The 23605-nt window shown below is 46.1% G+C and overlaps 1 protein-coding gene across 2 annotated transcripts in view; it reads right to left on the bottom strand.

The window, feature by feature from the left end:
* The window catches only part of fto (FTO alpha-ketoglutarate dependent dioxygenase), a 243943-nt gene that overhangs the window by 179509 nt on the left and 40829 nt on the right, over positions 1-23605 (bottom strand). For both annotated transcript variants that reach the window (XM_080427366.1, XM_080427365.1), the window contains exons 2-8: positions 21827-21904; positions 18363-18624; positions 17399-17843; positions 16553-16980; positions 11754-11882; positions 7264-7343; positions 5638-5781 (exon numbers count right to left, since the gene is read on the bottom strand). In XM_080427366.1, the coding sequence (XP_080283492.1) occupies positions 5638-5781; positions 7264-7343; positions 11754-11882; positions 16553-16980; positions 17399-17843; positions 18363-18624; positions 21827-21904 (1566 nt within the window). The remainder of the gene's footprint in view (positions 1-5637; positions 5782-7263; positions 7344-11753; positions 11883-16552; positions 16981-17398; positions 17844-18362; positions 18625-21826; positions 21905-23605) is intronic.

Genomic DNA, 23605 nt, shown 5'->3' with positions numbered 1-23605 from the left:
AAGTGTTAAATAGCGCTATATGCTGATGGTATTCATTGCTATAGTGTTTGTTCAGTAACAGGAATCTCCATGTCTCTCCAGCTCCTTACTAAACAGAAAATGCATTTTCAGGTCGGGATACCAATTTTACCCAATCAGGAGAGAGAACTGGAACTGGAACCCTATAAAATTGAAGCTGATAAATACTGATAAGGTACTCTCTCCTGCTAACCCTAAGCTGGATAGATGGGGAGACCCCTGTTACTGAACAAACACTCTATAGCAATCAGGATATAGTGATTTAAACCTTTTCACAAAACACGTTGTTCTAACCTACCTTTAAGTTCACGTTCGCTTACAACAAACACTAACTGCTTGCACACATGGGCATTGTTGAGACTGCAGGTAAATGTGATTTGTTTCTCGGTTTTGAGCTTTAGGACTAACTGTCAACACTGTTATTTGCAGGTGATCAGATGGGTGTATTTCCGTCCTTGTCTGAATGTTGCTTGCCGTAAATAGCAGATCTACAAGCTCACAATGTGACGTGTAGTGAACTTGTAGATCTGCTATTTGAGGCGAGTGATACCATCGTACAACAAGGTCAAAATCTGACTTCAGTGTCCCGAGTGGCCGGACTGAGACACATCTTTAGAAATCACATTTGAATCACATTTCAAACCACCTTGGAATCTGATCTGCAAAAATCAGTTTCCATGTGTTGTTGTTTTTTTTTGCCTCAAACTCCGATGTGGTCAAACTTTTTCGAGCCAATGACCCCTAAATTGATATGTATGTGGCCGCGGAGCCCCACGTGAAAATATGTTGTGCCAGGGACCCCCAGAAGCAAAGATTTTTGTTAAAAAAGATTTCGCCTTTTTAAAAAAAAGATTTAAAGATTTTCAAACCTTCCCACGATTTTCCAAAAATAGCATTTGTAGATCTGCTATTTTTTAATAGCCAAAGTATAAAATATGGATAAAGGGGTTGAAATGATTGTTAACTAATTTAGCTGGGTACCCCCTAGTAACCCGGACCCCACTTTGAGAACCAATGATTTAGACCCACAGGACTCTGATCACAGTGGGGCTGACATGCAAGGGGGACTGGGGCATGTCAGGAAGAATATACCGAGGCCCCCGGTACTGTACTGTACTGTACTGTACTGTACCGCACGGCAATCACTCCATACAACCCAGCCTTCAAAGAAATGTCAGGCTTTATGGCCGTCTCCAGCAGTCTGTGACTCCGCTCCCCGTTCGATCACCACGGCTCAAACACACAACAAAGAGTTATTGGACATCCTCCTTCTCTCTGTCCGTCCCTCCTGCGGTCTCTCTGGTTGTCAGTCTGTCCTTTAGTGTGAGGCTGAAATCAACCCGTGTGTGTGCAGTAGTGCTTTGAGGCGACATGGTCAGCTGGCCCCCCCCGCGGCGCCGGGCCCGATGGCAGCCACAAAGCGGACCCCTCTGAGGTGACCGTGGGGGTGGAGGTGACTATGTGGCATTTGGAGGGCCCCCGCTGCCCAGCTGTGAGTAACCGAGAAAGGGGACTTCTGACTAAATGCCACCTCTATTCCAGCAGGACGAATCGAAAAAGTGTGGCGAGGAAGAGAGAGAGAGGGTTGTTAGGGCCAGTTTTTTCTCTGAGACGGCACACACAAGAGGGGGGTTGGAGTTAGAGAGAGCTAGTGGCTCCCCCGTGGCGCCGGCTGTCATCTCTCCAGGTGACGGACGCACTAACTACACATTAGCCCCCGCTGTCGACCCACCGCTCACTGTGTCAACCCCCCGAAGTCAAAGCCAAGTTAGCCCATTCGCTCCCCCCCCCCCCCCCATTTAACCCATTCAATCCGGGAACGCATCTGTGTCATTTTAGATTTCTTTGGGCTATTCAAAAATAGCAGATCCACAAGCTCATAGCGTGGCACCGAGTGCTGCGCTATGAGCTTGTAGATCTGCATTTTTTTTTTTAAAGCGTGAAAAGTTGTGCAAATCTTTAAATATATATTTTTCAAAATGAACATTTGTAAAATATTTTGTTCCAGGGACCCCCCAGAAGCAAAGATTTGAGTTACAAATGTACGCGTAAAAAAAAATACATATTCAAAGATTTGCACAAAGTTTCACGATTTTTAAAAAAATAGCAGATCTACAAGCTCATAGCGCGGCACTCGGTGCCGCGCTATGAGCTTGTAGATCTGCTATTTTTGAATAGCCGAAGAAATCTTAAAATGACACACAGATGCGTTCCCCGGTCTTAATGGGTTAATGAGGCGCGATTTCTTTCCCCCCCACCCCTTTCTCCACGGTGCTCCCGGTAGCTGGCCCAATCAATTTCCGGGCGGTGGCGGGCCCCCGAGGGTGGGTGGGTGCTGCTGCTGCTGCTGATGAGAGTGGGATCGATCGGGGGGCCTGCCATCCCATGTTTACCTTCTCCTGACCACCTCACACATCAAGTGGAAGGGAGAAGCCGCTCTCCTTTAGTCCCCCTGTGAGCGACGGGGCAAGCTATTCGCACTTATCATCACGCGCCAGCTATTATTATGGCCACAGTGGTCACATACACAGGCTAGAGTAAATGTATGTACACAAACACACATACACAAGCTAGAGTAAATGTATGTACACAAACACACATAAAATATTTTGTTCCAGGGACCCCCCAGAAGCAAAGATTTGAGTTACAAATGTTTGCTTAAAAAAATATATATTCAAAGATTTGCATAAAGTTTCACGATTTTTCAAAAATAGCAGATCTACGAAGTAACACACACCACGATACACTTTAATTTCCACCAATAGCTACCAGTAATAGTCATACTTTTTTTTACCTGGGATACCTTTTTGAAGATATCTATCAACATACAGTATGTGTTTCACTTAACAAATGACCCGCTTAATTATTTGTATATTTGAAATGCAAACTATCAAGCTGGGTTTTTTTGTGTTTTTTGTTTGTTTTTAAAAATGGATACTGTATTCATCTCTTCATACTGTAAATCACAGAGTTCAAACGAAAATGGGTGGAAGTACTACAGTAAGTCGGCCTAGTGGCAGTGTGCATACGGGAATGTGGCGCTGAATGCTCAAGCAGTTTGCAACATTAGCTCCAGACAAAAAAAACGCCGCAATGTAAAAACAATCTAATAAATAGATGACACTGATTTTTCTGGCTTTTAACTGCTCAGGTATAGGACGTTCCCAAAAAAGCGGCAGGTAAACGCTGGCCTGGAAAACAGTGAGAAGGTCACTCATGTCACGTGCGCTCTACAGCAGCACTGAGTTTACTCTCTGTCCCAAAATGTGGGAGAAGCTTGTCTCTCGTGTCAAATGGGTTGTGGTGCTTGAGGGGGTGGATGGGTGGGTGGGCTGGGCGGGTGGGGGAGCCTGGCTGGCATCACTAGAAGGCATCCCTGAGGACACTCTGTCACACACCCACCTGGGAAGTGACACGGTGGCTTTAAAATGAGACAAGACGTTTGCATCTCTGGGATTAGCATTTCAAAGAGCACACGGGTGTCCTGTGAGGCAATGCTACCGTGTTAGTCTTCTGCTACTGCTGTAAACAATGAAATCTGTGCTAATCCCTCTGTTTGTAACTCTATGAGTGTACGAATGAACCAAGAGTTGAGAATGTACACAAATGTAACCAAATGGACCTGTAAGGGCATTCTCAACGTCTCTGTGGCTGCATGTGTATGTCTCTCTCTCTCTCTCTCTCTCTCTCTCTCTCTCTTCCACAAACTCACTTCTTCTCTTGTTCAATCTCCTCTGCCATGCCAGGTCCCGCCTCCTCTCCCATCACTCCCTGCTTCAACTCCCTCCTCGGGCTCTTCCGACACGCTCCCCTCCTTCTCCCTGAACACGCGTACTCAGATGGCAGACGCTCGACTTCATCACCGTCAGACCCGCCCACTCGCCTCCGACAACTGCCAACCTCCGCCCCTCCCCTGTTCAACCACGCGCGCGACATCAGAGTACATCGGCACGGCGTTGCTTTTCTTTTTTTGGCACTTTTTAAAAAAGGGAGAGAGGCCCCGGCCGCGAGGTGCTGGTCAGGTCAGCCTCGCTGCGCGTCTCCGGCATGTTCAACTCCTCGGTCGTCCGTGTCAAACACGACCCGCGCAGTGTGCGCCCCGCCAAGCGCCAAAGTGGGCCGGCATCATAAATAACTCCGCCAACAATACATCATTTAAGTGGGTGTTCTGCTCTCCTGGGCAACTCCCAACAAATGGCCACATCGATCATCGCAAGCGCCGGGTAGTAGAGGCTATAGCCCCCGAGAGCGAGCCTCAACTCCCTCCTCTTTTAAACACACACGCGCGCGCACACACACACACACACACACACACAAACTTGCCCTTTTATAAATAGCGGCCTGTTTTCCTAAATAAACGTGTTTTGCCCTCCTGGCAGGGGCCTAGGCAGGGTAATCCTGTGCCACTGGGCGGCTAGCTAGCAGGTGTTTGCTAGCTCATGTAGCGCTGCGCCTGACACAGACAACCCTATTGTTTGGTGGTGCTGAATAATTAATGCCGGCTACAACCTTTAAACAACCTTACGCCAGGCTCATCTGTCATGGCGTCCCGCTGAGGGGGGAGGTGGGGGGGGGGCACGGTGCTAGCGTTAGCACGCAAGGCCGTTATGGAGTCCTGGGACGCCAAAAGGGGAGAGGTGAAGTGCTATTTTAACCATTAGCCTCTGGCTAGGGCTAATGCAGGCCAACAGTTTGCTTGCACCAGTGACCGGACCCCTTTTTTTCTCAACCTTTTGCTTCTCCCTCGATCCCTCCACACCGCGAGCCAGCGTCACTCATTTCACAATGTGAAAGAGGGGCAGAGGGGCGGGGTGTGTGTGTGTGTGTGTGTGTGTGTGTGGGGGGGGGGGGGGTGCCATGCTTAGATAGCATATGGAGAGGCAACTGACTCACGATCCATCATAGGCCGAAGACAAATGAGAACAACCTGGATTTTATGCAAGACACATTTCCCCGAGTAGAAACAGGCAGGTAGGTGGAGGGCTGTTGGAGGCTGGCAAGGCGTGCTGACAGGCTCCCAGGCTGCCTGTTGGAGGGCGTGAACTTGTAAACACGGGATGCTGAGCGTGGTCAACTACTCTGCTCTGCAAACACCACTAACTACTCCTCCAACGCCCCTGGCGAGTCGGGTGTATAGCGTTAATATATCAACAGACATGTATTTGTTCAACGCTTATAAGCCCGATTTCATGCTTTGTCCTACGATGGTGCCGTGCGGCAGGAATAACCTGAGATGCTTTGTGAGCTTGTAGATCTGTTATTGTTGCTATTTTTGGAAAATGTTGAGCCGTTTTTACCTTTTTTTTTAATGCTCGCCAATAACAACATGCCCATAACAGGTTGAAAGTGGTTCATTGCTCAGCTAAAAAAGGGAAACTTTGATGTTATTTCCATTACTGGCTCCTGTTCAATAATGTCCACAAACAGGAAATGATTACCGGCTATGAAAAGATGTTGTCTGATATGGACAGAGCTGTGACATTTCTGTAACAGGCACACACATACTTTCATACAGCATGCCAAGAATGAAACATGTGCTCACGCACACGCACGCACACACACACACACACACACACACACACACACACACACACACACTCACAGAGAGCAGACCCCCACCTCATTGTGGATCTCCTCACAGTGCTGCAGGGTGGCGGGTAGCAGGGACAGCAGGCTGTGGGAGCCCGTCTCTGGGTCTGTGTGCAGGTTGGACAAGGCCTCCTGGCACTGAGCCTGGATGTAGTCCAGAGTCCCACTGGAACACTGGTGGGAAACACAGATAGTCATATAGTGACACACACACACACACACACACACACACACACACACACACACACACACACACACACACACACACACACACACGCACACGCACACGCACACGCACACGCACACGCACACACACACACATGCGCGCGCACAAACGCACACACTGGTAGTAGTCTTCGAATACTGTTATCATTTGCTACATAACATTTTCATATCGCCGCTGTCGGGCAGAAACCTCTTATCTCCATACTTTTTGTTTTCGTTGTTGCTTGTAGATCTGCTACTTTTGATGCTTTTGAATTTGAATCCTGAAAAGTAACAGTTTTGGACATATGAGGTTTCCACGCCGACAGAGATGATATGGTGCTTTTAAACAGTTACATATATAGACACAACTTTAATAGCAATGTAGTGTAATGGCATAGAAATGTGCCAACAATGTCCTGCAATAATAAAATGTAACACATTTCTGCTTCCGCCAGTCAAGGGAATATAGCTGTACACTTTTCAACATTTCGTTGGTCATTCTCTTTTTTTTCACGGGGGACTTGTTACATGGTGGGAAAATCATTTTAAAAAATGTGCTTTTTTTTAAACAGCTGGTTAGTAATGAACACATGTGGTAACAGGACCGGACCACATTGTTTTTCTCCACAAATCTGTCTGGTGGGAGAAAGAAATGCTATTTCTATTTCAGCCGTTTAGCAGATGCTCTGATCGGGAACAACTTACAACCAATACGACGACTGTGCAGGATAAAATAATAAAAAAAAGGCCCACATTCCAGCTCACCAAGAACACAAGCAACCAAACAGAAGGTCAGAACCACATTGTGGACTTTGCTCACATGACGATGTGACCCTGAAAGATCAGATATAGAGGGCAGCAGTGGCTCTCTAAGTGGGGGTCCAGGGAACCCCCAGGGGTCTTTGAGGAGGATTCCAGGGGGGTCCCCCAGCAAAATGATGATTGATACTGTAGTTAGGAACCAAATGGAACCTTATACAGGTCTGTAACTCCGACATGGAACCAAATGGACCCTTTACAGGTCTGTAACTCTGACCGTGTACAAATGGAACCAACTGGACCAGTAAGGGTCCATTTGGGTGGGTTCTGTGGCCTTATATGCATACCAAACTGGGGGTCCTTGACATTCTCATCGCGACGCGTTCTGAGCTTGTAGATCTGCTATTTTCAAACATTTTAGTACTTTTACTTTTGGTACTTTAAGTACATTTTGATACCAATACTTTTGTACTTTTACTCACATAACATTTTGAACACAGGCCTTTTACTTGTAACAGAGTATTTCTACATTGTGGTATTGTTACTTTTACTTAAGTAAAATATCTGAGTACTTCTTCCACCACTGTTTGGCACCAGTATCAGAACAGGGACAACCTGATGAACCAAAAGCATTTAAGATGACCATTGTATCATGTGGATGCCAGGTCAGCCGTGGCTGCTGCTGCTCACCTCGGCCACTCGGTGTGTGGAACTGAAGCGAGCCGTGTCCCCGGCAAGAACACAATGTTGATGAGTCCTGTTCAGGTCATCTGGAGAGGAGAGGAGAGGAGAGGAGAGGAGAGGAGAGGAGAGGAGAGGAGAGGAGAGGAGAGGAGAGGAGAGGAGAGGAGAGGAGAGGAGAGGAGAGGAGAGGAGAGGAGACAAAGCAAGTGAGTAAACAACATGGTAGCTACACAGTGAAATCCTGTGTGTTCATTTAACACCATTATTCCCCAGTCCTGTTGCTTATTGTCTGACGAGGAAGCGTGTCCCCGCTCTTCCAATTTTAATTACCAAACCAACAGATCTCAGTCAATCTGTCAAGATGGCAGCGGCATACTAACATAACATTTGTCCAATACCACGGGGGGGCTTCGGAGGAGATCCCCACTGCCGTTTCCCCGTGTATCGGTACATGTGTTTCTTTGTGTGCGTAGATGTTCCTCGGCTCTGTTGTTATTTGCCTCGCACCAATAATTAATTTAGTCGTGACAGAGCTGTCATTCACCGCACATGTGCATATTTACACCCGCCCTGAGCGAGAGAACACCGGCTAATGCCCGTGATTTGAAAGTCAAACAGCCCCCATGATTTGGGAAGAGGATATTATTGTTTGGAGAGGAGAGGGGGGGGGGACCCTCCCCATCCAAAAAAAAAGACCTGCCACAAACAAAACAACTTGCCGGGGTGTTTTTTTCTTTTTTTTTTCTTCACCCACTGATGAGATTGTGAGGGATTAGGTCTCTGGGCGGAATTACTCACCATCTTTAAAACTGTTTATATCCAATAACAAATTATCTCCATCAATCTGCTGCTTTACTTGCCACGTCTGACGTCTCGCCGGGGACCGGGAGGTTGGAGAGGCAAACTCGATAACTGTAATAAATATTTATCTTTCTCTCAACCCCTACGCCTGCTGCCACTTGTCCTTTTTTTTCCGGGAAGCAGGCTTTTAAATATATTGGGTCAAGTCTTTTTTCTCTAGCACCCGCCCCCACCCCCCACCCTGTGCATTGGGAGCTGGGCAATCTGATTACAGTACAGGCCCGGTGTCAAGACTTGCATTGTTCTTTTTTAACCGCACAAATTCCATTTGGGTGGAAATAACGCTGATTCAATTTGCCTCCAGCGGCTCAGACATTAGCGGTTCAAAGGGCCAGCTGGTGACAAATGGCGCTGAAAAGAAATGATGGTGTCCGTGGTCAAACCGTGTGCCTTTTGTTCCCTTTCCTTTTTTTCAAAAAACAAATACCACAAACGACTTATCTCAATGCGTAACGTCACTGAAATACCGCGCAGTGCTTTTTAAACGCCTGGGTTGCTGACGGCTGCTGTGTGTCTTGTGACTGCGTGCGTAATGGCCAAGAGGGCAAACGCATTCATTGCGAGAAAGTGTCTGAGGGGTGGGTGATGTTTAAATGTTTGTGTATGTGTGCGTGTGTGCGTGTGTGTGTGTGTGTGCGTGTGTGTGTGTGTGTACACAGGGTGCTATCGGAGAGCAGCAGTTGGTCTCTCAAGGGCACACTCACTAAATGGAGCATAAATCCCCATTGATCCGCGACACTCCAGTCCCATTACGATGGCCTGCTCAACAACCTCCCCATCACTCCATTATGGTGGCTGCGCTCAAAGTGACTGTCTGTCTTCTGCTGTAAATCTCAAGCAGCTAAACAGGCGTCAGCCTCGGACCGTCCTCTCTGGATAAAAGACTAGATACAGTTATGGCTGCGGCGAGATTAAAACCTTGTGTCTTCTAAATGTCAACGTGTCACCTAGTCACAACAGTTCGCTGTCAAGATTGATGAGCAGGTGTTTTCGAATGGGGGGGGGGGGCAAGACCAGAGTGTTGTAAAGACAGAGTGGTGACAACTCCAACGGGCCAATGTTTTCACAGCAATTTTTGAATCATGGAGCTTCTGTTGTGTAGTAAACACCATCAGAGCCGTAGAGTTGCAGCACAACAGACCCATTGAGGTGCACTTTGACAAGGTCAGACATCTAAAATCAGATACGCTCGTTAACCAAGGTAAGAGTTTAAAATATGTCAACAGGGCAGGTAACATTAGCTGTTCACACTCAAACATTAGCACATTTTGACCATATTAGAGGTTCAGGCCGATCCGACCAATATCTCTGAGTCATATAGTGTCGGGGGCTTTGTCAGAGTACCCGTTGTACCTGTCTGTCTGAGTCCCCTTTGTGCCCATATATGGAGCATGGCATATTGGGTTTGTTTATGCTTATGTCTGGGTCTTAGTGACATGCCTATAATGTGGGCTGATTCATGTCTACAAGGGCGACGTGACAATCAAAGAATTCTGGACTTCCGTTCTCTGGGTCAGACTTGTTGTAGTGAATGAGACATTGAGTGGAAAACACAGTGACCGCGGCTGGTCTGGGTCAGAGCGAGAGGACAAGTGATGGACTGTGGTGAACCCTGTGGTGAGGACAGGGCACAAAGGAGCATGATGCAAAGCCGCTTTTCAAGTGTAAACATGAACATCGTCGCTGTCGGGCAGAAACCTCTTATCTCCATATTTGAACGATTTGAACTATTTGTAGCCTACTTGATCATACTATAGCGTCACACAAAAGTATCAAAAGTAGTAGATCCACAAGCTTGAAACGTGTCCCTTCAATTTGCTACTTTTGCTAGTTTTTCAATTAGAATCCTGAAAAGTAAAGGTTTTGGACGTATGTGGTTTCCAGCCGACGGAGATGAAATCATACAACATGTAGAGTCATGATGGATTTCCTCAGCAGCATGTAGTGGCCAGACAGTTGCCTCCCACAATTTTCAAATGTTTCCGGTCATACAGTCTGGGACTCGGATCATGATTAAAATAAACCGGATGTGAAGCCTCCTCCCCACTTCCGTTTCGTCTTTACAGTCGCGCAAATTCATCCTAAATATAAATAAAAATCATCCAAGTTTATTTAGCTTGCTGCTTAGCAGAAATGGAAATTAAAGAATAAAATGCAAATATATTTTAATTATATATTCTCGTGAACGGAAGTGCCAGTTTCCTCTCTCGGGAGGTGTAGTTCCACACTCTATATAGCATTCGGAGATTGTGGAATAGTTGTCTGGCTACGCGAGACTACAGCGGAAGTAACGTGCTGCTATGCTTATTCTTTGTGCTTTAGATAAAGATATAGTTTTTCCGGCGCAGCAGTCCAGGCACCTATAGGCTCTAAAGTAGCCTGACAGCGTGTCGCGGGTTCGAGTCCCGATCCCGACGGCCTTTGCTGTGTCACCGCCCATCTCTCCTCCCCATTTCCTGTCAGCCTACTATCCAATCCTATCAATAAAGGCATAAAAAAGCCACACAAAATAAAAAGTGTAGATCAGTGATATCGCAAAATCCAACGACAAAAAAATTGCAAGTGATTTATTACTGCCTGAGGCGTGTGAGATCCAAGTCCAATAGCGTGTGACAATCTGCGTGTGTCTGCCAGTATTTATGTGGAGACGGTGCCATCGCCGTCAATGTACCCATAAAACAGTAAATGGCCCCGTCGTCTCCCATCCATCTTCTGAGGTCTTAACCCGGGGTAACGTTTTGAACACGGGCCACCGCTGCGATGATGTGGATGTGTCCTGACACCGTACGGTACGACGGGGATGTTTAAGCGCCGCTATGGAGGTCCGTAGTGGGGCCCCCCGAGGAGGAACCAGGGGGACAGAGAAAGGGAGGAGACATCTGCTGCAGCTATCAGCATTAAGGCGTGATTTACATCCAGCGTGGCTCACTGCCTCGTTCCTTTTCCTAGCGGAGACAGACAGCGGCCCGGCCCGGCCCACAGGCCCCTCCTCCTCCGGGTCACAGGACTTCATAAAATAACATTTGGTTTCTTTAACCTCGGGCGGCTAATGCACACACAAGTTCATGGAACCTTAAAGGTTCCGCTGCAGCGCAGAGCCAAGCTCCCCCAGGAGAGAACCAAGACGAGAAGGAGAGAGGGAGACGGAGAGAGAGAGAGAGAGAGAGAGAGAGAGACACGAAGAGGGAGGGAGAGGGGGGGAGAGAGAGAGAGAGAGAGAGAGAGAGAGCGAGAGAAGAGAGAGGATGCAGTACATCCTGCTGGTATGGGTCGTTTGGGACGACGGAGTAAAACAAACACTGAAACATCGAGTCATAAACTAGTTGGACTGGGAGGCTAGACAGCGGTGGGTTGTGTGTGTCAGCAGCATGTGTGTGTGTGTGTGTGTGTGTGTGTGTGTGTGTGTGTGTGTGTGTGTGTGTGTGTGTGTGTGTGTCTGTGTGTGTGTGTGTGTGTGTGTGTATTACTATACTTGTGAGGGCCAAATATTCTCACAACTATAGTAGAATTTGAGAAATAAGACAGGACCTCACAGGAAAAATTGTTTGATGGTTTCCATTGCACAACACCAGCGCGCAACAGAAATACGGTATATATCATGTGTGTGTGTGTGTGTGTGTGTGTGTGTCTATTACCCCTCATGTAGTAGCAGTCTCCAGACTGCAGTGGCAGCGTCAGTCCTGGGGTGTGGATGTCCCAGGCCACCTTCAGGCCCAGCCTCCAGCAGGCCTTCTCACTGCTGCAGCCCTCACCAGTGTTGTCGCCTGACACACACGCACGCACGCACACGCACACGCACACACACACACACACACCCCCACACACGCACGCACACGCACACACACACACACACACACACACACACACACACACACACACACACACACACACACAGACACAGACACACAAGCGTCAAGATTCAAGATTCATGATTCAACAACGTTTTTATTGTTACATCCCATTACACAAGTATAAGAGAGTAAAAACATTGTGTTTCGGCCCATTGAAACAGTAATAAAATAGCAATAAAATAACAAAAGCAGTAAAAAAAGAAATCGTGATAAAATATAAATACTAACAATTGCACAATCACACTAGATCACTAACTTTGGCATTGTAGGCACACATTACAGAGTTAGGGGTCAACTCAAATTAAACTCCACCGAGCCAGGAGGGGGATTTTCTCTAACATCAACAGTTAAGAATAATATACAACAGAACAGACCAGCGAATAGAAGAACTTTGAACTGAACGTGAACCGACTCCATGACACTGACATACAAAGGAAGGACATAAACAGACTCTGGTTATGCAACATTAAGTTACAAGCATTTAAGTTGTTCTTGTTCAAGCACAACAAGAAGAATAAAAGTTGCATTTTTTAGAGCCAACATTACCCCATCCTCCACAGTGAGCACACTGCCAGGGCTATGGAGGACACAGACACCAAGAAAATAAAATGCATAAAAACACATTATTCCAGTGTCCCTGCCTGGAATGTAAGAATCACTTTACAGCACCGTTTGGCAGTGGAGAGATATGTTTCACTGGAATCCTATCGGATCTTCATCCCATCATGAACGCCACGCAACAGGATATAGTTGGATAAAAGCCCCTGATTCTCTTTAACCCGTTTAGACCCGGGAGAGAATCTGTGCCGTTTTTAGATTTATTTTGCCATTCAAAAATAGCAGATATACAAGCTTGTAGCGCGGCACCGAGGGCCGCGCTACGAGCTTGTAGATCTGCTATTTTTGAAGAGGTTTGATTTTTTTTGAATTTTTTTTGCAAATCTTTGAATATATATAGTATATATTTTTAAAGCAAACAACTCAAATCTTAGCTTCTGGGCAAATGTTCCGTACATTGCTTTAATATCAGTGGAAATATCAGAAAATAACTTTTTCATGTCAATGACAACCAAAATAATATGTATTTGGCCGCCGACCCCCATCTCAAACTATTTTATTCCAGGGACCCCCATATAAGCAAAGATTCCCTTTAAAAAATATATATATATTCAAATATTTGCACAAATGGTCAAGATTTTTCAAAAATAGCAGATCTACAAGCTCATAGCGCGGCACTCGGTGCCGCGCTATGAGCTTGTAGATCTGCTATTTTTGAATAGCCCAAAGTATAAAACATGGATAAAGTGGTTTACACAGATGCGTTCCCCGGTCTTAACGGGTTAATGGGAGTGTTATTGGACTTTAGCGATTCCCTTTTCTGAAGCCATTCGCTCTATCTAATCCACCTGTCCTCCCTCCCTCCCTCCCTCCCTCCCTCCATCCCTCCTTCGCCGTGGGCCTGCCGACAACCCTTCAAGCTAGATCAATACTAAAGTCTTCCCGGCGCTTCTCTTGCCCCACGGCCTGCCTTTTCCTTTAGCTGAGCACGGATAAATAGTAACTTAATTTCCAGCCCGGCACGGCGCTCGCTCTGAGAGCCAAGCTAATGACACCACTCCTCCCCAAGGCCTCAGGAACAGCGGAGGAATCATCCTCCTCATGGCCGGAAAACACTCAGCCAGCCGCCCGCCACGAGATTCCGCTGGATCCAAGGGGCAGCTGGGAAAAAAATAAAACCTCCTGGAACACAGTCAGTGCAAGGCCTGGGAAAGAGTAAAATAAACAAGGCGAAAGGTGCCGGGACATGAAAAAAGCGTGTCAAAGGAAGCAGGTGGTTGTGCAAAACATCTAACCATGCACGGTGCGTCTGAGAGAGGTGTTACGCCTGACTCTATACTGTGCCGGCGCGCCGTGGCGCGCGCACCGGAAAACAGCAGATGTGCAAGTTCACCGTGCGCCGTGCCGTCTCCGTGTTGTAGAGCTTGTACATCTGCCATTTCCATCGCGCGACACCGGCCGCACAACTAAGTATAAATCAACACTTTATGTGTTACGGTCCAACAGCTCAATCATGTTACGATGGGAAAAAAAATTCCTCTATCCGCCCAGGGACGACGTAAAAAACACAGGCCTCTCTTGTAAAAAGCGCATCATTCCTCACGGTAACAATTCCATTAGCATGGCTCTGGGAGTCCTCAGAGCCCAGCAAGGGCCCGCCGCAGTGAAGTGTGCATTGGGGAAGGAGGTAATGCACCATGGGGGATAGATAGAGCTGAGTGCAGTGATCTGGTCAGGGCTTTTTTCTGATGTTTGAAGCTGTGTGGGGGGGTCACTAACGGCGGTACAAAGAAGACAGCAGCTGCATGCGCTCTCTCTCTCTCGGTCCGACCGCAAAAGCTGTTGCACCGCATTGTTTGAAGACCACGTTCGCGCGGGGGCCAAAGGTGAAGCGGGTCAGAACAAAATCATCTAAGCAGACCTTGGAGAAGCAGGTGGTTCTGTTTAAAGAAACGTTTTCAAGAGGGGAAACCCTGCCACAAGGGCCTCTGGGGATGCGAGGATCTACTTGATTGTATACCGCTGGATTGTTATACACAGTAAATTCCTCAGTGTTAAAGCTGCGATCCGGGACTTATTTTAACTATTTAAATTTTATTTTAATCAATCTGTAGAGCATGTTAAGATCAATGTAACTTTGAAGAAAGGAAGAGGCCGCACTGCTCGTAGCCACGATGCAAAAATGTCTTCATATACAGTAGAACCAACGTTTGGACCTGATGTAGGTCTTCTACCTTGATGGTCTCCCTACTTGTCCATGGATACATTTTCACCCTGGTGTTGGGTATGACACTGTCAATGTCAATAAAGTTATTTGAAGCGTACAGGGCACCGGACTGGACACTAGACGCGCCACCATCTTTATTGTAGTTCGGACGAGAGAGAAATAAAACGTACTGAATGAGCTTTAATTTAATTCTGGAAAAAGAGCACCAATAGATCCTTATTCTATGTATCCTGACCCAGGTAAGTGTAGTGAAAGCCACATCGATTCTGATGTTTTTAACGGTAGAACTTTGTATTTCTTCCATAAAAGTCAGTTTAGTTTTTTTTTTGATACAGGGAGCAGCATGGAGCTCTCCGTCACTTCAATATCAACTCAATCAGCAAAACGGCTGCTATCTGCTCTTCAAAGCAGACCAACATCGCCATAATGAGGATACAATGCATCCCTGCACCCCCCCCCCCCCATACAGTACAGCCTAGGAACACTTATCAAAGCAGACACTCATTATACCATATCAGATAATTGCACATTGATCATTTCTCTGAGATGATTTAGTCGAGATGTGGGGGGGGGGGGGCGAGGGAGAGATAAAGTCTTGTTTGTCAAAGCACAGCCATTGAAGTGTGTGTTCGAGAGCACAAATCCTCAATGTCTCGCCATCTCCCTATGTCACCGCGAAACGATAAGGACTGACAGCGGCAAAGCCTCGCGATGACATTTGATAATGTCCCTGACACTATCAGCACCCATGGATCTGCTGGCTGCCTCACTGGAGGCCACGGTGTCTGCAGCGGCGCAGCTATACTGTAGCGCCGTTGGAGGGGACCGTATACGTACGCACGCACAAGGCTCATCATCAGCTGCTGTAATCTGCGATAACTGGAAGCAGAAATATCACGCAGACACACTGACTGGTATCTTTGATTGCAGAGGGGATGATGGGGGGCGATACTGAACTGTTACCATGAGGGCGATATACTGTACTGGTGTATTAGTGTGATGGAGGAGTGTTAAATCCAGGTCACTGGGCCACTGTTGACTGATTAACCATTTCAAACTGGCGTCCCTACTTGTGGGATGTCATTGCAGGCAAACATTTATATTATATACATATATATATTTTTATATTGTTTTCAAAAAAATAGCTAAAACAGCCTATCTACAAGCTCACAAGGCGTTGCAACGCGTTGTGAGCTTGTAGACCGTCTATTTTCGCCATACGACACATCGTATCAATGCATAACCTTTTGGGGAGGTGAATAAACCTGCATTGGTTGTATTTGGTCTCACTGCTAGGGTAGGACCACTAATGGTAAAAAAAATGTAATGTCTCCCCTGAGCGAGCAAGAGTGCTCTCTTAGCTCAGTGGTAGACGTTTTCGCAGTCGTGTGGGGGACGTGGGTTCGATAGGACATTGGTTCTCAAAGTGGGGTACGGGAACCCCCAGGGGTCCATGGGGGGGTGCCAGGGGGTCCCCAGAAAATGGTGTTAATTTAGCGACACAATCATTTTACCGTAATCACTTTAACCATATTTTATACTTTGGCTATTGAAAAATACTGTAGCAGATATACAAGCTCATAGCGCGGCACTGGTATCTATGAGCTTGTAGATCTGCTATTTTAGAAAAATCCCTGGCACAAAATATTTTTGAGATGGCGGTCCGCAGCCAAATACATATCCTTTTGGGGGTCCTTGACATGAAAACGTTTGAGAACCACTGCGATAGGACATTGTTGTGCAATGTACAACAAAGTTGTAGATTGCAGCCTCAAGTGGTCTTAACAATCGAACTTACCTTTGTCATCGTTGCAGCTGTAGCTGTACACCGCCACCGGAGAGCGCTCCACCAGGTTCTCGTCGTGGTGCCAGCCCACGGCCATTTTGCCCATGCCGTAGTACGGCTCCTCTTTGAGCTGGCTCATGGCGCCCGGATCCATGTAGTTCAGCAGGGTGACGTTGAACTGGGCGGGGCCGGCGGTAGTAGTAGTACACGCGTGCGGGGAACCGGACCGGGGGGAGCCATCGCACCGCCGCTCGGTGCTCCCCGCCTGCTCCTCCTCCTCCTCCTCCTCCTCCTCGTCCTGGATGTGGTAGCCGGACAGGCTGTGCTTCAGTTCGGCCACGGGTTTCTCCTGGGCCCCGCCCCCGACGGCCCTCCAGCCGCCGGAACACTTCCGCTCGCCGCGCCGAGCCGCCTCCGGATCGCTTTGCCTGGGCAGAGGGCTGTCACCATTACAGATTGAAGTTGACGATTAATTGTCACTCAAATGATCGCGATTAACGATTTAATTGTGTTGTTTGGCCATTGAACATTGGAACATTATGAAGATCTTTAGGCTTCGTAATCAAAAATGCACAGGGCAGATATGACAAATAGCTGAAATATACAAAGAAATTATTGACAAGTTTAATCATTTTATACATGTAAAAAAATCTGAAATAGCAGATCTACAAGCTTACAACGCATCACTTCGTGACGCGTTGTAAGCTTGTAGATCTGCTATTTCTGATTTTTGAATATTTGAAAATGTGTGAAACATTTTCAACATGGAAACGATTATGACGATTATGCAAAAAAACTATTGCGATCATCTCAAATAATTGCCATTGGACGATTACGTAACAACTGTGACAGGCCTACCCGGGCAGCAGGGACGAGGCGGAGGAATCCCCCTCCTCGCTGCTGCTGTGTTTGGACTTGGCGTCCCCCCACTCCCCGGCCCCTTCCTGCTTGGACCCGCCGGAGCAGCCCTCCTCGCCGCTGTGCCTGGACTCCACGTCCCACTCCTCGCTGTGCTTGGACTCCGCGTCCCCCTCCTCCTCCTCCTCGCTCGGCCTGGACTCCCCCGAGTCGCCCCCGCCGCCTCCGTCGCTGTGCTTGGAGTCGTCGCTGTGTTTCGACTCTGCGTCGCCCTCCTCGCTCTGCTTGGCCTCCCCGGTCTGCCCGGCGGCCTTGATGCTGCACTGCGACGGCCCCCCGCCGCCCCCCACCTCCTTCCTCTGAGACACGTCGGAGCAGAAGAAGCTGTTGAGCTCCCACAAGGCTTTGCAGGCGGCCCTCAGGTCCGAGTCGCAGCAGCTCTGACCTATGGTGTTGATTTTGAGAGCAGATTTTGATTTAGTTTTAGTCATAGTCTTTTGAAAAAATATATACTCATATTTTATTTATCTGAAATGTTTTACTTTTAGTCTAGTTTTAGTCGACTAAATATCATACGATTTTAGTCGACTAAAACTACAGTTCATTTGGTCGATTAAAGATTTTTTGGGGCGGGCCGTGATGGCATCGAAATGTCAGATTTTCACTTAGCTGCATGCCCGAAAATAGCTGAATCTACAAGCTGAGCTTGTAGATCAGCTATTTTCGGTCTGTGACACCCGCGCGAACCCATGATGACTTGTCTTAGTTCTACTGGATCTCTTCTCCACTCGTCCCTCCCTAACATGTTAGTCTAGGTTGTATTTGTTGAAGAAATTGTCAATATATTTAGTCATAGTTTTAGTCATCATAGCTTAGTTTTTATTTAGTTTTGGTCAGTGAAAAAAGGTAGTCAACCAACATTTTTCGTCATAGTTTTAGTTGACGAAATCAACACTGCTCTGACCTTTGACCCCGACGACCTCCTCGCCGCTGTGCCAGGGGATGGCGAAGAGCCGGGTGTCCAGGTAGCGGTAGGTGTGGCCCGGGTCGCCCAGGAGGGCCCGCGACACGGCGGTGAAGACGTCTCGGTCGCGCACGCGCACCAGGTCCCGCAGCATGCAGCCCTTCCGCCGCAGCGTGAGGAGAGCGGCCTGCACGCGGCCATGGAGCTCCACGGGCAGCGAGCAGGACGGCCTCAGCACCAGCCCCGAATAACTGGAGTCCCACTGGGGAGGGCAAAAGAATTATCACATTATTATCACACACAGTGGTGGAAAAAGCACTCAAATGTTTTACTTAAAGGTAGGGTAAGTGATTTGCTTTGGTTAAAATAAGTGTTAAATAGCTCTATATTCTGATAGTACTCATTGCTATAGAGTGTTTGTTCAGTAAAAGGAGTCTCCTTGTCTCTCCAGCTCTTTATAAAACAGAAAATGCTTTTTCGTTTCAGTTTCAGTTTCATTTCCAATTTTATCCAATCAGAATAGATAACTCAATCAGGTTATAGATTAAACAAGTGAAATTGGAAGTGATGACACTAAGAAATGAGCAGACAAAATTGGAACTGGAACACTATAAAAATGAAGCTTAAAAATGGGTACTTTCTCCTGATTGGCTGAGATTTTGACACCTACCGGAAAATTTATTTTCTGTTTATTAAAGAGCTGGAGAGACATGGAGACTCCTGTTACTGAACAAACACTCTATAGCAATGATTACTATCAGAATATAGTGCTTTAACCTTTTAACAAAATACTTTTTGTTTTAACCAAAAAATATCACTTACCCTACCTTTAAGTAAAAGTATCAATAGGCCTACTGCAATGTAGAAGTACTCTGTTACAAGTAAAAGTCCGGAATTAAAAATTTACTTCTGTAAATGTACAAAAGTATTGATATCAAAATGTACTTAAAGTACTAAAAGTAAAAGTACTAAAATGTTTGAAAATAGCAGATGTACAAGCGCACAACGCGTCGCAATGCGACGAGTTGTGAGCTTGTAGATAGGCTATTTACAAATAGCTTATGTATAAAATAGGGCTAAAGTGGTTAATGTATGTTTTTATAATGTAATAATTAATATATGTAAAGTAACTAAAGTTTTCAAATGATTGTAGTGGAGTAAAAGTACAATATTTGCCTCTGAGATGTAGTGGAGTAGAAGTAAAAGTATAGACTAAGGATAAGGATAATTCCTTTAACAGGTCCGTTCATGAAAGTCCTTGCGGTCTTGTTTCCAATGAGGGCCTGTGAGCAATTAGGGGTTAAGAGTCTTGCTCAGGGACAAATTTCATTTCATCGACACATTTGCTGGCCTGGCCTGAAATCGTACCTGGGGCAACCAGGGCCTCTGGCTCCCTAGGCGGGCTCACTAACCACTCAGCTATGGCCGACCCATGAAATATTCCAGTAAAGTAAAACTATCTCAAAATTGTACTTAAGTACAGCACTTGACTAAATGTGCTTAGTTACTTTACACCACTGACACATCATGACTTCCTGAGCTTTCAGATTCTGTGGAATAACTGCGTTAGAGCCCCGACCGATATATCGGTTTGGTCGATTATATTGGCTGTTATTTGACTTTTTGGACGATATCAGTGTCGGCAATTGTGCAGCCAATGTGTCCCAAATCCAGATTTGTAACCACTTTCCTGCCTCCCCTATTTTGGGCATGACATTGTAGGCCTTTTTTTTTGTCATTATTAGATTTTCAAGTTTTCAAAAAGTTTCGTAATAAATTGCATTATCAACTAGCTCACAACTCAATTAATTAGTTTGCTTATAAATCAAAGTTCTCAAATAGAAACTTTGATCAAATCAAAGTTTTTCAAATTGATAAAAATGTGTCTTCTTCTTTTTTTCTTTATTTCACAGAATATCACTCAAAACATCAGTAATCGGTGGTCTAGGACCTCGGCATCAAACCCACATATCTGGCATCGGTCCGGCTCTATAAAAGTGCTATTGTTTGATAACGGTCACAACAAAGGAGCCCCACATTTCTAGAGAGAGGAGCAGAATTTGTAATGAATTGAATCTTTGTCCTCGTGGCGATCCTTGTGGTCTGTGCTCAGATGCATTTATCCGACACAGCGGTGTAAAACATTTGTTGTTTACAGTTCATGCATTTTGACTTGAGCCACAAAGCAACAGCGAAACTATTGTAACAAGGGCTGTCTGTGTGTTTACAATTATGTCACTGTGGCCACAATGACTCAATTCACTGTATCATTATCAAGTCACAAACACAAGGCCATGAAACTTCATATCGTCGCTCGTATCTCCATATTTAAACTTTTTATCAGCGATGTGTTGTTTGGTTTAACCACATGAACCCCAACATCCCTATTCTAGGCATGTCATAACAGGCGAACATTCTGGCCCGGACGGCTGGCGTAGCGGTCCGGGCACCTAGGCTTCGAATCCCGATCCCGACGAACTTTGCTGCGTGTCACTCCCCATCTTATGATGTAACTAAGTTAAATCAACATGTAGGAAGGATAGGCATAAATAAGCTTTGAGCTTCAGCCTATGCCTTTTCCATCAATCAACATGAATTATTGGATCATAGTGTGGTATGTTTTGCGTAATTGTTGATGTGGATCGAAATAAACTAAAATAACTAAACTAAAGTAAACTAAACTAAACTAAACTAAACTAAAATCTCTCTCTCCCCATTTCCTGTCAGTCTACTGTATACTATCAAATAAAGACAGAAAAAGCCACACAAAAAAAATAGGCGAACATTCAGCAAAAAATGCTGATCTACAAGCTCGCAAAACGTCACAGCGCGTTGTGAGCTTGTAGATCGGAGATTTGGTGTAGAGGGGAAAAAATTAGGGTACCAATTCTAGACCCCTGGGAGACCCTGGTCAACTAAGTACCGTAAATAGGGCTTAAAGGACGACTTCACCGATTTTCAACCTATCTTCATATAATTGGTCCTCACTAATACTCATGATAAAATGGTACCATTTTTTTCTACTCGGTCTGTGTCTCAGAGGAGGGCTGTGGACAGTTCAGAGTCCCGTCTACCAGTGACATCATCAATGGGGAATCCAAGCTAATAGAAACTGCAGGCTTTCTATTCCTGGAAAGTTGCAATGCAATAAAAGAAGCCATTGTTCTCGTGTTAATAAAAATCTAAATAAAAATGTGAAATCTTGTTGGAAAAAAAAATCATGCCTAACGATGATGTCACTGGTAGACGGGTTTCTGGACTGTCCACAGCCCTCCTATGAGACACAGACCAAGTAGAAAAGAATGGTACCATTTTATCATGAGTATTAGTGAGGACCAATTATATGAAGATCGGTTGAAAATCGGTGAAGTCGTCCTTTAAGTGGTCAAAATCTTTAACAATAAGAAAGTTGACATAAAAAAACAAATGAATGTGGACTGGTGCACAAAGCCTGCAAGACTCACAAGCTGCTGGAAGCCACGCTCTGAGGGTCTCAGGAAGGGGATCTTCTGGTCTCCCAGCTCCTGGAGTAACCTCCGCCTCTGGAGAACACAACACAGTACAACAGCCAGGTTAATACATACTGTAGCATCAATATATCATCATATCATAGTCCTGAACATGGACTTGGAGAAGTCAACAAGTTGTGAATTTGAGCAGCTATTGTCGCTATTTTTGCGCCACCAAAAATCTATTTGAATTTTTACCGTGTAAAAATGTCATATATAGATTTTTTTAAACCTGCTTTACATTATTTACATACATCGAAAGTAATCAATAGATTAATCACTAGGAAATAATCACTAGTTGCAGACCTACTTTTTGTTGAGGATTTGTGAAATAGAATAGAATGGTCTGTCCAATCAGGCTGACTTTTTGCCTCAATGCTGGTCCAATTAAAGGGTCTATATAGCGAGAACAAAGAATATCGAATAAAACCTTACGATCACAACCATTCAGGTACTCGGGCGGGAATTAAAAGCGGTCAAGCTGTCGTTGGATTCAACCGGTGCCTAGTATATAGTCACTTTCACTGACGTCTCACATTTTTATGATTTTTTGGGAGGCCGCGGTTGACAGAGGGGGGTGGGGGGTGGGGGGCGGGGGGGTACCTCACAACCTTATAAAAGTTGCCCCTGCTCCGTACAGGACCGGGGTAATAAAAAGAGCCAACCTGGTGGAGAGATCAAAGTGCCTTTCATAGGGACGCATTCCACTCCGACCTGTAAATCCCATAGCAACCGGCGTAAAACGATGCGATACCCAAATAAATTTCACAAGTGCTGCCCCCGCCCTGCAGGCCTCTTTCCCCCCATGTGTGTGTGTGTGTGTGTGTGTGTGACTGTGTGTGTGTGTGTGTGTGTGTGTGTGTGTGTGTGTGTGTGTGTGTGTGTGTGTGTGTGTGTGTGTGTGTGTGTGTGTGTGTGTGTGTGTGTGTGTGTGTGTGTGTGTGTGTGTGTTCCCTCTCTCACAGGTGCACAGATGACACAACCATAGCATGGTGCATGTACTATAATAGTGCGTCAAGCGGGGGAAGCCATTGTCCCGCCATCATCATCATCATCACCCAGACCTCTAAAAACGTAGAACGAGCTGCACTGTATGTACCTCGACCGCCACGTGGTGCTCTGATGTTTAAGGAGAAGCCGGTCCCCTGTAACAGTACATACATGTCCAAGGCATTTACTGCACGTCTGTCACATTCCGGACGTCCCCAATAACGCCAGAGACCTCGTCGTACGCCATAAGGGGAGCGGCGGAGCGGCTGCCAAAATATGTCTCGACTTTTAGAGTGAAATAAAAGGACTTGTTAATAACGTATAAGGGCAGGTATATAAAAAAACGTGGCGTCCCAACTCGCACAGGGAGGGCCTTACATCAGAGAGAAGAGAGCGAATGGTAGCAAGTGGCATGTGCGTACTGCGTACTGTACAAAGGGGGCATTTCAACGAAGAATGCAGGTTGATTTATTCGTCACGAAATCCCTCTGACGTATTCCCCCGACACTATAAACGTGTCTGGCAGTGACTGAATTTGTCCTGCGATGTCCTCAGGAGGACGCTACTTTCAGGTAGAGGTCAGCTCACTACGGTGATGAGAATGAGAAGGGAAAATAGGAAAACAGCAATAAAAAAAAGTTTCACAAGCCATTACGACGTGACGCGTTGTGAGTTTGTGGACTGGATATTTTCGCTGTTTATCGTATGATGGAGTATATAGGACTTACAGTAAAGGGATAGTTC

This window comes from Gymnoscopelus braueri, assembly GCF_963280865.1.
Source record: "Gymnoscopelus braueri genome assembly, chromosome: 1".
Lineage (NCBI taxonomy): Eukaryota > Metazoa > Chordata > Actinopteri > Myctophiformes > Myctophidae > Gymnoscopelus > Gymnoscopelus braueri.
This window is presented reverse-complemented; position numbering and strand designations above follow the sequence as displayed.